The sequence below is a fragment of the Ambystoma mexicanum genome, chromosome 4q, assembly GCF_040938575.1.
Source record: "Ambystoma mexicanum isolate Mex_15411 chromosome 4q, UKY_AmexF1_1, whole genome shotgun sequence".
NCBI lineage: Eukaryota > Metazoa > Chordata > Amphibia > Caudata > Ambystomatidae > Ambystoma > Ambystoma mexicanum.
Window position 1 is genome coordinate 982,240,584 of NC_090928.1, and position 16,369 is coordinate 982,256,952.

At 47.2% G+C, this 16,369-nt stretch overlaps 1 protein-coding gene across 2 annotated transcripts in view; it reads right to left on the reverse strand.

The window, feature by feature from the left end:
* ANGEL2 (angel homolog 2) overlaps window positions 1-16,369 on the reverse strand; it is a 680,936-nt gene that overhangs the window by 358,124 nt on the left and 306,443 nt on the right. For both annotated transcript variants that reach the window (XM_069608547.1, XM_069608546.1), the window contains exon 3: window positions 5,752-6,008. In XM_069608547.1, coding sequence (XP_069464648.1) covers window positions 5,752-6,008 — 257 coding nt within the window. The remainder of the gene's footprint in view (window positions 1-5,751; window positions 6,009-16,369) is intronic.

Genomic DNA, 16,369 nt, shown 5'->3' on the forward strand with positions numbered 1-16,369 from the left:
GACTGGGCTCTGGCCGAGTTAGGCCTAAATGACGCATATGTGAGCAACTAGGCCGGAATGTGCTCGGCTAGCTGTGTTTTATTAGGGTTATGAGTTGTTCATGGGGTCGTATTCGTATTGGAACAGCCAGGCTAAATAAATCAGGGATGTAGCTGTGTTCTAGTTGAATGATGGTGTATAGTAAGAGAGTAAGCGTAGAGATGTGATATGATGGTTATCTTTATAGCGCCCGAGACCAGGCACGTGAACAGGATGGCAGGAAACAGGGCGACACACGGACACAGAGACATGGGGCTGGGCAACAGCGACAAGGGGGGGGAATAAGGATATATAGCAACCGCATGGGAAGCAGGAAAGCAGGGTACACAGTGATACACGTGTGGGGCATGTTACCATTTACATTCGCATTTCTGTCCAGATGCGATTCAGACTAATGTTCACAATTCTGAGTGTGGCATTGCTAACAATCACAATCATATCTAGAGGTGACGCACGCTAATAGTCACAGTTCTAACTAGCAACTATTTTTAGTGAGATCTTATACACCACTCCTTTTAGGGGTAAAACTATTGTACTCTCAAACATGTTTTTGACGGGGAAATCCAATCAAATCAAAGATAAATGAGACAGGAACAGAGACATTGAGAATGGCAGTGAGAACTCTTCACCCACCCCCAAACTAAGGAGCTGCTGGCCCGTGCCAAAACTATGGTCCACCGTTTAGTACACATTCAAGAACATAATTGAATTTAGGAAAACAACAATCTTGAAAAAAGGAAACAGATTGGACCAGATTAAATACCGGCCCATGACTTCTAGATGTAGAGAGTAAGCTATTTTCCTCTCTGCTCTTAATGGAGATTGAATCGTACGTGGTTTGATTAGGGTATTTGGACACATTTTAATTGGAATTCCGTAAAAATATGGGTACAATCTTGAATGGCATGATTTTGAATATACTGCACAGTATGTGAAAAGGGCCCAATAACCCACCTTTCTTTTTGGGCTTTATTGATTTTTCTTCTGCCTTTGATTTGGGTCAATAGCGGGAGACTCTGGGAGAAGCTGTTTAAGTGGGGGTTTTCGCAGGGCCTGTTAATTGTGCTTGCACACAGACACCTGTTCTCTGGTGAACATACACTTGGGTTAAAAGATCTACTCACAAAGGAGTCTTGGTCAGGGTTGCTCAATGGCTGCCTGTCTATTCAATATCAATCTGACCGTGGTGACTATTTGAAGAGTTTTTCTATAGTGCCCTCCCGGAATGGGAACCATCCATACACTGGTTAGATAACACGGATATTAGATCAGACACAAATTGGTCTACAGGTTATTTGGAGCCCTGTATAATTATGGTGATCTTAACGTGAATAAAGATGAGGCTCAACAGCATAAAACAAATGGCCTAGAGATGGACGATTAATATGGTATCTCTTGAAGTTACTAATCATTTTGTCTATTTGGGTCTCCTGCTTTTTAGCAGCACTAATAAAGATGCCTTAATGGCTACACTTAAAGCAAAAGTGACAAACTCTATACGAAACATGAAAGATTAATTTTAAGTATGGCAGATTCTCAATTTTGCCAGTTAATAAACACAATCCAAATTTGTCTTAGTGTTAACTTATGGCTGGAAGCTGTACTTGCATTTGATTGGCAACCCATGCACGCATTGGAGGGGAAACTTTGGAGAAGTGTACTGCATCTACCCAACAGTCTACCCTACTGTGATATTTCGCTATGGGCTTAGACTTTTATCGCATGCAAGCCAAATTGTATGGAATTCCCTTTCATTATGAAGGAAACTTATTGGCACTGCCCGATTTGCCATTTATTATGATCTTTATACGAAGAATGGCTGTGAATATCAACTGCACTGTTTTGCAGGACATTAAATGTAACCAGGATGATCTCGCACATGGTCAAATATTTTGAAGTATAAACATCACTATGATTTGAGTAATGAGCATCAAGCGGCAGCTTACCTTACTTAGAAAAAAACAAATAATTAAATGATGGAATTTGTGGTAACTGCACCCTTTTGGGCTTGCTGCTTCTTGGGAAATTCGGTCTCTAACAAGTGCGATTTTAAGGTTTTTAAAACAAATGATCAATGTTGTGAATTAGGAGAGGTTATAAGGAAAGGTTTGCTCATAATTTTAAAACATGCTCTATGATTGCCCATTCACAACTAGTAATTGGTCTTAAATCCCATATGCTCACCCCCTACCTCCCGACTGTTCAGTTTGTCTTGTAGGTCTCCCCGTGAGTGTTGTTACATGCTTCCATCTTATTCTGTTTCAATTCCTTCATTTCAATAATGATATGAAATTAATTGATTGTTATAGTGTGTTATTCATATAATCATATACCGAATGTACTACATTAGATTTGTTTAATTCTGTGGTAAAACTAGCCTTTCCAATTACCAAATCATGTTATTTCAAAATCTTAAAAAATATTTAACAAAATGACTGGCTATTTTGTACTTTGTGTACACTTTTGGGATACTACAAACTATGGCACTTTATATTGGATATGAATTTAAATGATGTACTTTTTACCTCATCCGCTAGGTCAACTGAATTTTTGTGAAATGTTCGTTTTTTAACTGTAAACCAATGCACAGTAAAAACACATTTTGAAAACGCGGCATTACACTCAGTTCCAAGCAGATATTTCAAATATGCTTGCTGTTTATGGTATAGAGTCTCTACTCATGTAAAAGTCACTAATAGTTAATGTACTGCATGGTTATGCAATAGCAAGGACTGCAATGACTGGCCAAAGCCCTAACAAACGACTGAAATTCAGTCCGCACTAGCACTTTGAAGCCAAAGAAAGGAAGCATTTGAACCCACACCAGAGGGCTCTTGGGTGGCAAGTGACTGCCCCCCAAGATAGAAGGCCAGAGGGACCATCAAGAAGCAAAGGTCACCTACCACATAACAGACCCCGATGATGAGTGCTCCAACGCTGTTGGAGCTTGCGCTTCAATGACAATAAATGGCAGTCTTAGATGGGGCTTTGTTGGGACACACCATTTCCAGGTCTCCTTGCCCAGTGCTCACAGATCACAAAGGAGAGCTTGGAATGCAGCCTTTGCAGGTCAGCAAAGCCTCCCTTCCAAGCTTGCCGATTGGCTAGAAAGCTGGAAGCTGTGAGAAGAACAAAGACGCAGAGGATGTGGGATTCTACTAGGTTATGTTAAAGGATATTTATACTGCGCACTATAACCACTGGAGTGGTCTCCTGGCACTCTGCCGAATCTGAAAGGGAAAGACGGTGGGGTGGGTTAGTAGGACTGAGTGGGATAAGAGCAAGAGAAATGTGATGTGCTGTTGGCAGCATCAGTTCGGTAAACCCTGTTTGCTGAGCTTAAGTGTGCTTTTCGGTTGGTCGCCGTGATGTACTGTTGTGCGAGACTATGTGTTTGTTTTGTTGTCGCGGTGAAGTGTGTGCGTTTTGTTGTGCTTAGAGGAATGGTTATGCTTGGTTTGAGTATGAGAGGTGCATGCAGAGGGTTCAGATTTTTTATTAGGGTTGGTTAATAGCATCACTATCTAGATGTGGCGCATGCTAATTTCTAAAATTCTATCTGGATGTGATGCATGCTAATCTCCAAAATTCTGTCTAGATGCGACTTGTGCTAATCTCCACAATTCTATCTAGATGCGATGCAAGATTATCTTCACAATTCACAGGCCAAAGGGCAAGCGAGAAATCAATGTTGCACTGCCACGTTTAGACACAAGCAACAGCTACTAGCAAAAACGCAAGCTAATCTTCATAATTCTGTCTAGATATGACGCAAGCTAGTATTACAGTTGTCTAGTTGTGGCGCAATACTAGCCTTCACAATTCTTTCTAGATGTAACACAATGCTAGTATTCACAATTGTATCTGAGTGTGACGCATTGCTAAACTTCAACTGGACAGAGTGTGAATGCCTAAATTGGAGGCACAACAGTAGGTGCAAAACACCTAGATTTCAAGTATCTGGATAGAGGGAGAATGCCCAAGTATGGGACACATCAGTAAATAACACCACTGAACGGTTGGTACACAGCAGTGATGGGGGTATTCTTTACTAGCTGGCTTTTGGTATGCTATGTGGTGTAGGTAATAAGAGAAGCAGGGCTTTTTGGAATACAGGGATTGCTGTTCTCCCCGATCAGACCAGACTTATCTCGTCAGTCACTGCTGGTTGACGGCAGGCTACTGGATTCTCAGGCGAACACTGGCAAACACGGTCTGAAGCTGCTTCTTCAGGAGCTATTGTCCTTTGCCTTGGGGTCCTTAGCCGTGGGGGCTGCACGGGCAAGGGCTGCCCTGGATGATTGCTTTAAATGGGTTCATTTCCACCAATCAGAGGAGGTGGGAATGATGCAAGGCGGGAGGAGTTGAGGGAAATCAGGATGTTTTGCCACGAGAGGGAGGGCGGAGCACACAGCGCTAGATGCGCTTTTTAAAATTAAAAAGCTGCATGTTCGGCCCACAGGCTTGCTATGGCTATGGGGGCATTATGCACTCACCTGCAGCGCCGGAATTGCAGTGGCAAATGTCGCAAGAGCTAGGTCTCTGTTGGCTTTTAAAAAAAATGTGTTCCACCAATCAGGGGAGATGGGGGGAGTAGAGGGAAATCAGAAGGTTTTGCGGCGAGAGGGAGCCCAGAACACACACTACTGGATGCGCTTTTTAAAATAAAAATAAAAAGCCGCAGGTTAGGCCAACAGGCTTGCTATGGCTTTGGGGGCATTATGCACTCACCTGCAGCAGGCTTCCATTGCAAGCTTGCCGATTGGCTAGAAAACAGGAAGCTGTGAGAAGAACCAAGAAGCAGAATGTGAGCTACTATGGTTAGAAGCTAGATTCCAGTTCTATTGTCTACAGAGAACATGCTTGAATTAAGCAATAATACCATAAGGGGCTTCTTTAACCTGTAAAGGCTATGGGCCCAAGTACATCAAGCCCATGGAACATGATATTATTGCTATTAGCACCACAGATTTCTAACCAGGGTGCTGAGAGCAATGCATTTATGTGAAATAAGGGAATGCAGCCAGTGCATGACCTGTTATTAGACACAAAGAAATCCTCTCCTAAAATGGCCACCATGGAAATGAAATGCGGGCTCCTCCATTTCATACAAAGCCCCTCTTCAATTTCAGATGGTGGACAGGGCCAGAGAGGAGGTGCTGCACATTGCAGCGCTACTGCAACACAGTGAGGCAAGTTGAGACTGAGGGTTGTAAGTTTTGGGGGGGGGGGGTGCAGATGCAGAGAGTAGAGACAAGGAATGTGGCAACGTGGGTACCAGCAGCAAGCTGCTTGTCCCAACACAGGATTGGATTCAGCAAGGTTTGGAGCAATCAACTGACTGGCGTACCCACCCAGAGTGCTAATGGACGTTAAGCACTCTATAAAAGAGTACATAAACATCTGTACACACCGCAAGTTATCTTTAAGTAGGTTCTCCTCCTCCCCCCTCTAAGTGGAGCCAACCTTATCTGCTATTCCTCGTTGTGCTACGAGGAGCGTGAAACCGATTTTAAGGGAGTAAATTGGGCTAGTACTACCCTCACTAAATGCGCAAATAAAAATATCTAAGATACAATAGCAGATGAAGTCAGATCAATATATACGAGCCAGTTTATTATGCATTACTGACAAATACTGCCATTTCAAGCAGTTCAAAAATATCTAGTGTATTTTCCAATACTTATGATATAGATACTGTGTGCCACTTACATCAGCATTGAACTCCCTGAACTCGCGCAGTAAGTTGGGTAGCCTGAAGCTCCAGAAAAGGACTGGTTGCCGGCAGTGTCTATAGAGAAAAGCATTATCTTCCAGCAAGTCTTGGGAAAGGATATTGTAGGACATTACTGAAAAATCAAACTTTTCTGTAGATGCAAATTGTTCTTGATGCAAGTATTGGTCTCCAAGGTTATTGGTGTTGTCCTTGTAATGGTGACAGAAGTCTTCCCAATGTCGCTGAACGATCCCTGATGGAAAACAAAAGCTATCAATATAGCACAGGAGCATGTATTGTGGTTTTAGAGCACAGTAAGTTCCTTTCACACATGTTTACATTTAGAAACAAAACATACCTAAATGGCAACAAATACAATAAGAAACAAGACAAGATGTGATTCAGCATATTTTCTTAATCATAGAATGCAGGAACATACTTTTCAAAAGGACACACCCATTTTATTTGAAATCTAAAATTCATAGATTGTCTGAAGCCATAGAAGATCTGTCTAAAGGAAGCTGCTAGAGACAAACACAAAGTTTGCGGTTTATCTAGCTGAGTGGTACGTCTTGTGTTCACACACCCTTCCCGTTGAACTCTACGGGCTTCCCAGTGACCTGCTATAATTGGTTAGTCTATAAACTCACATTCTATAAAACTATGCTATACCAAAAGGTGAAGAATAGTGTTTTAATGGTTTCATTGTAGTGGAGTGTAAACAGAAAGGGAGTGCCCATGGTAAGTGTTTTCTGATTAGATATTGTAACTAACTCTGAATTATTGGTTTTCATATATGTTTTTTTCTTTCTATGTAGATCTACGAAAATATCTTTGGGCAACGTTCTAGGGATATGTACATGCAGTATTTAATCTTTTAAATTGGATTCCATGCCTAATAATGTTTTTTGTCTGATAACGATTGTACATACATTTTCTTTGCTGCTAATATTTAATATCTTTATGCATGTATTTATTTACTATCACAATAGTTGTTGTAGCAATAGTGTGCCTCATATTCATCTCATAAGCAATCCCCTTGTTTGCACATTATTGTCCCAGAGTGGCCAGTGGGTTATGGGCAACCTGCTGTTCTGCTTACAGCTTCACTGTAGGGGGATTAGGCTCAAGGACCACTTTTCAGTAGGATTAACCAGCAGGAAAAGCTACCCAATTGAACTGTATGTATGCAGAAAATCAAATCACATAATGGAGCCTCAAGGTTAAGCAGAGCGCCAACTACTTACCTGTAACTCCTGTTTCGAGCATGGGTCTGGCATTGATTTACATGCTCATGAATATTCTATGTCAGGCTGGGAATCCTCAGTAAAAAGAAAAGCAGTGTTGTGGCCATCCTCAGATTTGGAGGCAGTATGAACCAAGAAGAGCCACAGAGGGGAAGGTGGAAGGGGTCACATGGAAATACATGCCAGACCCATGCTGGAGAACCAGAGTTACAGGTAAGTAACTTGTTCCTTCTCCAGCATGGGGGCTGGCATGGATTCACATGCTCATCTCATGAATAGGATTACATAGCAGTACATATACACAACCACATGAGGTGGCAAGGCACAACAGAAGCAATTCACTTACCACTGAGACAGACTCACCTCAAAATGGTTGCATAGCACAGCTTGGCCGACCCAGGACTCCTCCTGGAATCCCTGTTGACACAGTAGAATCTCGCAAAGTTGGGGGTGGACCACCACATAGCAGCCCTGCAGATGTTGAGCAGGGGAACACCAGAGAAACGCTGTTGTAGCTGCAATGGCTCAGCCAGCTTGGAAGAGGACTGTTGGCCTGATATCTGGATATGGAAGCCTTAGACAGGTCCTTCCCATGATTCAAAGATCCGAAATTCACAGAGTGGAGATATCTTCCAAAAAGTCCTGTGTGTGTGCCACATAGAACTTCAAGGCACCAGCACCGACCATCAAATGCAGCTTCCTTTCTGCCGGTGTAAAAGTATTTGGGAAGAAGATTGGCAGAACCAAAGGCTTGTTGAGGTGGAATGCTGAAGGAACCTTCGACATCAAGGTAGGGTGGGCCCGCAGCACCACCCTCGTAGCATGGAAAGACAAGTACGGCTGCTTGCAAGAGAGGGCCTGAATCTCCCAGACTCTTGTTGCCGAGGTGACGACCACCAGGAAAGCAGTCTTCACAAGAGAAACCTCGAAGGGGCTTGATGCATTGGTTCAAACGGGGCCCCCATTAACTTAGTCAAGACCACGTTGTGCTCTGAAGCTGGAGCCGGAGCCTTCACTGGAGGAAAAGTACTTGACAAGCCTGGGCAACCACAGGGAAGGCCTACCGGGTGTTCTGGACTAGCTGGATATAGCCACCAAATGCATCTTAATCGAGTTGTGTGTATGGCCAGCTTCGGCCAGGGAAAAGTAGATACAAAGGGGCTGTGGAGCCGTGACTTGCAGCGACGCAATCTTCTGAAACCTGCACCACACTGAAAAGTATTTCCACTTGTGGCTGTAGCACAATAATGTAGCGAAAGCCCTGACCTTGGCCAAGATCTTCTTGCATTCTAGCACCAGGGAATAATGCCCAAACTATAGGGCTGCAGGAGCCAGTCCGTGAGGCTCAGCGATGATGGGTCATGGTGCAGTATCATTCCATCTTCTCTGGAGTGAAGATCGGGAAGTGGAGGCAGCCGGATAGATGGAGCCGCTGAAACGGAGCAGGTCCGGGTACCAAATTTGCCATGGCCACGCTGAAGCGAAGAGTGTCATCCTGCAATGGCATTGTCCGAGTGTGTAGCAGGAGGGGGATTGGAGGGAAGGCACATAGGAAGAGTCCATCCAAAAGGGAACAAGAAGGCCTGGCACAGACTCCTTGGCTGAGGGAACCTGCTGGTGAACCTCTGGCACTTGGTTGACATCACAAAGAGGTAGATCCGGGTTTGGCCCAACTTGCTGAAGAGAAAGGTCACTGGAACTTAATGGGAGCTCAGACTCATGGCAGGATAACAGACCCCAGCTGAGCGAGTCTGCAATGGTATTCTTGGTGAAACGGGATGAGGAACATGTCCTGAAGAATGGCCCATAGCCACAGGGGCAGAACGTCCAGGGAGAGTGCTGGAGTGTGTCCCACCCTACCTCCAGATGTAGAACATGGTGGAGAAGGCAGTGAGGATCCTCACCACCTTCACCCGCAGTTGGGTCAGGAATGACTTTAGGGCCCAGACCACCACCTGGAGTTCCAGAATGTTGATGTCAAGGGTCCTCCTCCTCCGGAAGCCAGAGGCCTGACGTGCGACTGTGCGGTATGGGCCTCCCCCCCATCCTTCCAGAGAGGCATCCATGGTGACTGGCTTGGTACAGTGGGACCTGCATAGGAGCCTCCTCGTCAGATGTGGGCGCACTCGCCACCGTTGTAGAGCTCGTCGGAACTCCCGGTTGAGGGTGATTTTCTCCATCCACAAGCCTGTGACATGCAGCCACTATGCATCCAGGAACTCCTAAAGAGACCTCATCCAGAGCCAGCAGAATGGACATGGTGGACGGAGGTCAACACCGTGCCCTAAAGAGACTTTAGGGTCTGGAAACGTCCCGACTCAGACGACGACGGGTGCTGTACCTTTCCCAGAATGGCCATCACCCTCTCCTCTGACAGGCTAGCCAGGCACGCGACCATGGCGAGACCGAGACGGGCGTCCGGGTGTTCTGCGATGGCTCCACACAGGAGCGGATAGTTGTTGGAGAATCCTAGCTCCATGAGAAGGCAAATGGTCTCTGCCGTGTGCTGAACCGCCCGCGCAAAGGACCGGGCGCGAATAAGCCAGTCGTCCAGCTAAGGATAGACGTGGATGCCATTGAGTCGTAAATGTGCCGCCACCTGAGCCAGGCATTTCGTGAACACCCTTGGTGCTGACTAGAGGCCAAGGGCTGTGCCGTGAACGGATGGTGTCGTCCCTGGACCACTAACTGGTTCAACAAGGACGTTTAAGTAGGGGTCTTTCAGGTGCAGGGTCGCCAGGAAGTCTCACTCCTCCAGCTGGCTGAGCACATGCTACACCATGACCATCCTGAACTTCTGGGACTTCAAATACTTGAGGTGCCTTAAGTCTAGGATTGGCCGCCACTCTCCTGACTTTTTCCCGTACTAGAAATTATCTGAGTGCATTTTGGAGCCACTGGGGGGGCAAGATCATCGCCCCCTTCCTTAACATGGCCTGAACCTGGTGCAGCAGCTGGGCCACGTGTAGTTCTTGACGCACCACAGGAAGAATGCAAAGACACTTGTGTTGGAATTCCAAGGATTGCCCCCGATGAAGAACATCCAGCTCCCATTTGTCTGTGGTGATGGTCTTCCACTTGTTGACAAATTTTGCTAGTCGGCCTCACACTGGGGTGCGAAAGTTGGGGCCCGGATCCACAGCTGGTTAAGGCCTGTTCCCGTCTACGTCCTGTCCCGCGGGCGACGCCAACACGCACCTCTGCTGCCGTAGGCCTGCGAGTTGCCTGTAGGCTTCCTGGTCCATTAACAATAGGGCGAGTTATACGCCTTGGAGAATTTGCCAGACTTCCCCCTTGAGGATAGAAAGACAACCTCCTCTGCAGCAATGTCCCCAGCAAGCGTGCTGTCTCTGTATCCTTCTTAATCATCTGGAGGGACTGGTCTACAGTCTTGACAAATAGATTGTCCCCATCAAAGGGCATACAACAACCTTGGACTGGACGTCTGCCCTGAAGTTAGTGGCCTTCTGTCAGCCTCGTCATATGAGGGACACCCGTTGCCCATCTGGCAGTATCCGCGATGTCCAGAGCCACTGTGATGGCATGATCCAAGGCCACGTCTCCTTCCTTGAACAGGGCCAGTGCCTCAACCTTCTCGTCCTCTGGCAGGAAGATGAAAATGGGCCAGACATTACAACATAGTTCCCCGTCGTAGCGGGCTAAGATGGCCAGGGAATTAGTGGCCTCGACAGTGGAGGACGTGGCGTAAATTACACGCTTCCCACTACATCAAGCTTCTTCCCCTCCTGGTTTGGAAGCACCATGGCCGAAGATGAAGGGTTCGACAAATGCTTCCTGGCGGTGGCAGCAGCCACAGAGTCCGGAGAAGGCTGGGACCTCAAGTACCTGGGTGCCGAGTCCGGAATCCTATCCTTCATCTCCAGTGTCTTTGGGGCAGCGTTACTTGGCGTCTTCATCAGGGCCAAACACTCCTCCCAGACTCCAGCAGGGGAATCAACATGGCCGTCTTCCTTCTGGACTCCCTGCGCTTGAAGTGAAAACCTGCTTTCTTAGTCTCCACCGGTACCAAATTGAAAAGAGCGGATGCCCTCAAGATCATGTCATGAAAGGAACCAACCTCACCCAGAGGCTCCCAGTCAGCCGGGATATAGTTATCGGACTCATCTGTATAAGTTGCAGTAGCGTCTGTATCCGTAACGGTGTCTGTGTGAGGGGGCACCTCCACTACAGGGGGTCAAGGGGTGATGCAGTGTCGGCTAACGTCTCAGGCCAGACAGGCCCTTTGACTTACGCTATGGCCTGGAAGGCTTTTTGGGAATCTGGGCCAGAACAGGCACAAGAGTAGCAGGCAGCCTTTTTTGCATCTCCAATACCAAAGTGTGCAAGGTCGTAAGGATGTCCAACGACATGTCCATGTGTGCTAGCTGAGACATGAGAGAACATCTGGCAACAGCTCCGGGCTGAAGCATCTCCTTGGGCTAGATGTCGATTCAGGTTCGCCCCACTTAGACCCATCCATGGTCAGTACCATGGCCCCTTTCACGGTCCGAGTAGTAGTCCTTGGGCTAGTTGCTGTCTCGGCTTGTGTAGATGTGCACAGGCTCCTTCAGAGAATATCTTGGCATCCTCTGGAACACTCAGTGGGCTCCTTGGGCTTACTCTACTCCTTCAGGAGTGAGGCAACGAGGGGTACCACTACTTCCACAGGGGCGTCATTTGCCAGGATGAGGCATGACCGTGCCCAGAGGCCATATCAGGTGCCCCCCCCCCCATCTTGAGCCATGCTGCTAACCTGCTGCAACGGTCCTCCGTCTTCTCCGAAAAAGCACATCAAATCTCACATCCCTCATCGTGGTCCAGATGCAGGCAATACAAGCACTAGTGGTGTCGATCCTCGACAGACATTTCTTGGTCCACATTTCACGCATATCTTGAAGATAGTGCCTCCACTGACCTGTTGGAAGGTGCAGAGTTTACCCAAGCCTGGGCCTTACGAAAACCTTGAGAAGAAGATTTACGATATAAGATCTTCGCCAACAACAGATCCCTGCTGCCAATACTCGACCAACAGTCGAACGATGAAGAAAGTTTGGTAAAAAACCACTACATTTATTGAAAAAACTAGAAACATCAAAAAAGCTAGCAGAACTTGAGATGTCCCAAGTTCTAGGACCTCAAAAAAGAAGCTGCTCAAGTCTCCGGTCGGAAATATAGAGCACACTGGTGCCGATTTAGGATCTTTGTGTTGCAATGATGCATCATAAGGCTGGTGGTACTCTCGTTCAGGTTGGAATTGCCATTGCATTTTGGTGCTGGACTGCCCCTGGGCAGGACAAAGACTATTATGCAAATGGATATTTCCCATCTGTGAAAGGCAGTCAGAAAAAGCAGTGGCTGCGAACTCTCAAGTGGTTAATAACCACTGAACAGGTTATCACGCCTTGTTCTATCGAGAGAGGGGCGCCCGCTACCTTTGCAAACCAAATTTCAAGGAACCTGGGATTGGTAACCCTAGGTCTCCTGGGGGCAACCAGACGTGGTCTCCCTCTCACTGTGCTTAGAGAGGCATCAGCTTCACCTCACTGATGATCCCCAACAAGGTTGAAACACGTGTATGGGGTTGCTGGTGGTACTCTCGTTTAGGTTGGAATTGCCATTGCATTTCGGTGCTGGACTGCCCCTGGGCAGGACAAAGACTGATATGCAAATGGATATTTCCCATCTGTGAAAGGCACAGTGAGAAAAAGCAGTGCCTGTGAACTCTCAAGTGGTTAATAACCACTGAACAGGTTATCACACCTTGTTCTATCGAGAGAGGGGCGCCCGCTACCTTTGCAAATCATAAGGCTTCAACCTGCATTGCATGCTTTAAATGTTTGATTATTACCTTTCCAGCTTCGTTTATGCTAAAAACAAATTTAAGAAAACATTGAAACATGTGTTGGAGATGAGTACCATATTTATCTGGCCCACGTTTGATTAACTAGGGTTCATGTGCAAAGCCTCACAAGAATCCGAATCCGTATTAGCGAAAGGCCTAATTCAATGTCGGATATAACTTAGTCAAGAGTGCATTGCCGTCACCTCAGTTGTGGGTACATATATAGAAAGCTTTGCCAGTTTTTGTGTTTGCTCGTTATGTGGAAAGGCTTTGTACTGCGCCACTTAACTATACTGACCCCTCAACATAGAGCCTTGGCTGCAATGGCGTATTGTGCCACAGCAGCCCAGGATACCGAAATAGTGGAGGGGTGTCCGCTGCTAACTCACCAACTAGGCTTCTTGTCCCAAGCATGCTCATAGTATGTAAAATATAATACATTTAAAAAAAAAAATCACCAGCATGGTGAAGGTTATTAGACTTCACAAAAAAAGTGAAAAAGCTTTCCCCTAATGTTTTGTTCATATTCATTAAAGTTCAAAGATGGACATGCAACTCATCTGGCCATGTCCCAACACTATCAAACTTTGCCATATTTGGCATGAGCACTTTCATGCAAAAAAATATTCCAGCATGTTTTTTACAGTGCGATTTCCAAAGTGGGTGAAGCATGCATTCGAATCAGATCTCGATCCTGTCCGCGATTTGTGGCAGGATAATGTGGTTTGTATTGTGCACTGCTGCCATTTTTATGGTTTCCATTTATATTGGCAGATCTGAAAAGAATGCGGGGTAGAGGTAGGTGTGTTAGTGGGAGGAGTGGGGGTGCAGGAGTGGTTTTAATGTTCAGTTGGTAGTTCAGAAAATCTGGTCACTGTGTTGAGCTCGTTTATAGGTGGTATGGGTTGGTGGGCGTTCCAGTTTGAAAGTGTTTGTGTGCCTGCATCCTGGGGTTGGAAGTTGTAGTGCCGCATGGTCAGTGACTGGCAGCCTTGCACGGCATTCGCTCTCACCGAATGCTGCGCTTCCTGCCACCCATGTTAGGGTCAGGGCTTTAGGAAATGAGGCGACACAGACCAACTGTTAACGCTTCTTTATTCAATACCACTGATCGCTTTCCCCTCAGACCATGTCACTTCTCTCCAACGCACACCCAAACTAGGTCCCTCCCACACAATGAGGCCACCATATGCTAACATGACACCTCGCCCCCCCCCCCCTTCTTGAACATTAAATGGGGGGGTGGTGGGCGGGGGGGGGGGCACAGTCCATTTCTTCAAGGAGTCTCAACGGTTTCATCTTGACCCGCACTGGGCGTCCGGATCATCCCTGAGGGCAGATTGTTGCGTCATCTTTTTTGTCCCAATCCTCTTCGGACGCCGCACTGTCTCACGGGTATGACTCGTCCTCTTCCTTGTCACTCTCTGAGGGGTTCCTCCCCTGCCTTCATAAAGTGAGATGTTCCATGTGATGGTCATTCTGTGTCATCAATAGTGGTGAACATCGTGCCCATCTGAGATTCAGCGAGTCCGGGGAGCAAACATGGGGTCCTCCTTCCTCCATTTCACCTGCTTCATCCACACCCGGTCTGTGAAGTCTATCACTCTTTGGTCCCTCTGCAGGAATCAGCCACTTCCTTCATAGTTTGCTTGGCAGCAGCATCCCGTGCCCTCACGTCACCATCGTTGTTGCGCTCTTCACCTTCTGATGGGGTTTGAGGGAGCAGTGTTCTTATTTGACAGCCAAACATGAGGTCAGCTGGACACTCCACTGTGGACCAGTGTGGGATAGGTCGGCATTCTCTTAGACATTGATATAGTACTTGTTCAAATGGCTTGCACGTCTGTGGCGTCCTCTTAATACTGGCCATGAACCACTCAGCCATACAATTCACTTGAGGCCAGAGGGGTGTTATTTTGCAATGTTTGAATCCCATATAATTTGCGAAGTTCACGAAGTTGTGGGTTGTGAACGGTGGACTGTTGTCCAACTTGGTCTTCGAGATGCCGTAGGCTGTGTGGATCTTGTCCACCGTCGGGGTGACTGCCGTAGCGGCCGTGGAGGGTATGATTTGAACCTCTGGGAATCTTGAATATTCAATTAGTACAAGCACATAGGAGCCATCTATCATGTGCCCAGAAAAGTAAATTGCTGGTTCTTCCCACACACCATCTGGCAGGCACATTTGCAATGGGCGAGGCTTGGATGGAGGGGCCACCACCTTGCAGAGTGGAGAAGACACTACGCAACTGCACCATCTAGTTGAGGAAACCAGACCTTCAGACAGAAATGATCCTCCCCTCCACAAGCTTCGCACTTCTGTCCCATAGCAGGGCACGTGTCTTCATGAGGGTATTCATAACCACACCTATAACAAGTCAGACCTGCTTTCCTGGCACTCTCCCCGTGCATGTGCAGTAGTTTCTGTACAGACTTGCCGTCTTTGGTCAACAAGAGTATTTTCAGTTTGCCCATGTTTTGAACTGGTAGGGAGATGGAGTCAGACCGGGCTATTGCCAGAATTTCATCTAATGATTTTTGTCTTTGTAGTAATTTCTTCCGAAACGCAGGTGACTCGCATCCTGATATCACCTCTGATCCAAGTGCCTCACCGTTGCATTAACGGTGGGAAAGCAGTGTTTTATGCAAATGTGTAATCTCATGACGAAATTGTCCAGTGGCCAGGGCACATTGGAATGTAGCTTTTTCTTCGCCTACCATCTCATAATATGTCATGGACCGCTTTGCCTACCGCCAACATCAGCAGGTTATTTTTCCTCTCATTGTCCACATATCCCATTGACCAGCAGATCCACCTTGGGGCCAGATTACAGGTATCCGTCAAGTCCAACGCCACTGGCACTTGCCATGGAATGTTTCACTCTGCACAAAGTGGAATGTCCCTGAGGGACATGCAGATACAGTGGCTGGCATGTCTTCTGACATGCTTTTACAGCCTCTGTCTTGTGGCGCTGTGGGGCCTTAGGTTGTGTGTGGGACTGACCCCTTATGGTGCTCCTGCACCCCCTGTTGTGGGCCCTCCCGTGGTCTGCTTGCAGAATCCCCAAATGGCAGTGTCTGACAGGGCCTGTTGGGCCTTAAGTAAGGAACCAAAAAAGAAAACCTTTATTCATAGGGCTGGCAGCAGCGCAAATCGCACTCATCCCTGCTGGCCTGGGTTCTCATACGTTCTCATCCTCGCTCCAGGGAACATCAAAAAGCCAGGGAGGGGGTGAGGGGCATGTCCGCTGCTCAGGCTTCCTCAAGTGAGTGTGCTGCGGGGCGGGCGCGAACGGCTAATCACAGCCACCTATGCCGACCACTCCACCCGCAGATATCACTGTTGCTGCCCGGGAGTATTCCCAGGTAGATGGCACCGATTGTAGGCCGATCCGACCTACCACCGCGGGCGTGTTGAGGAGGCAAAGCAAGGCCTCTGGAATAGCATGCGTGCTTTGCCTGCATAAACGTGGGTGCGTGTCTACGCTAGTCGCCTGTGTAGTGTCGGCACCATCAGTGCCACGC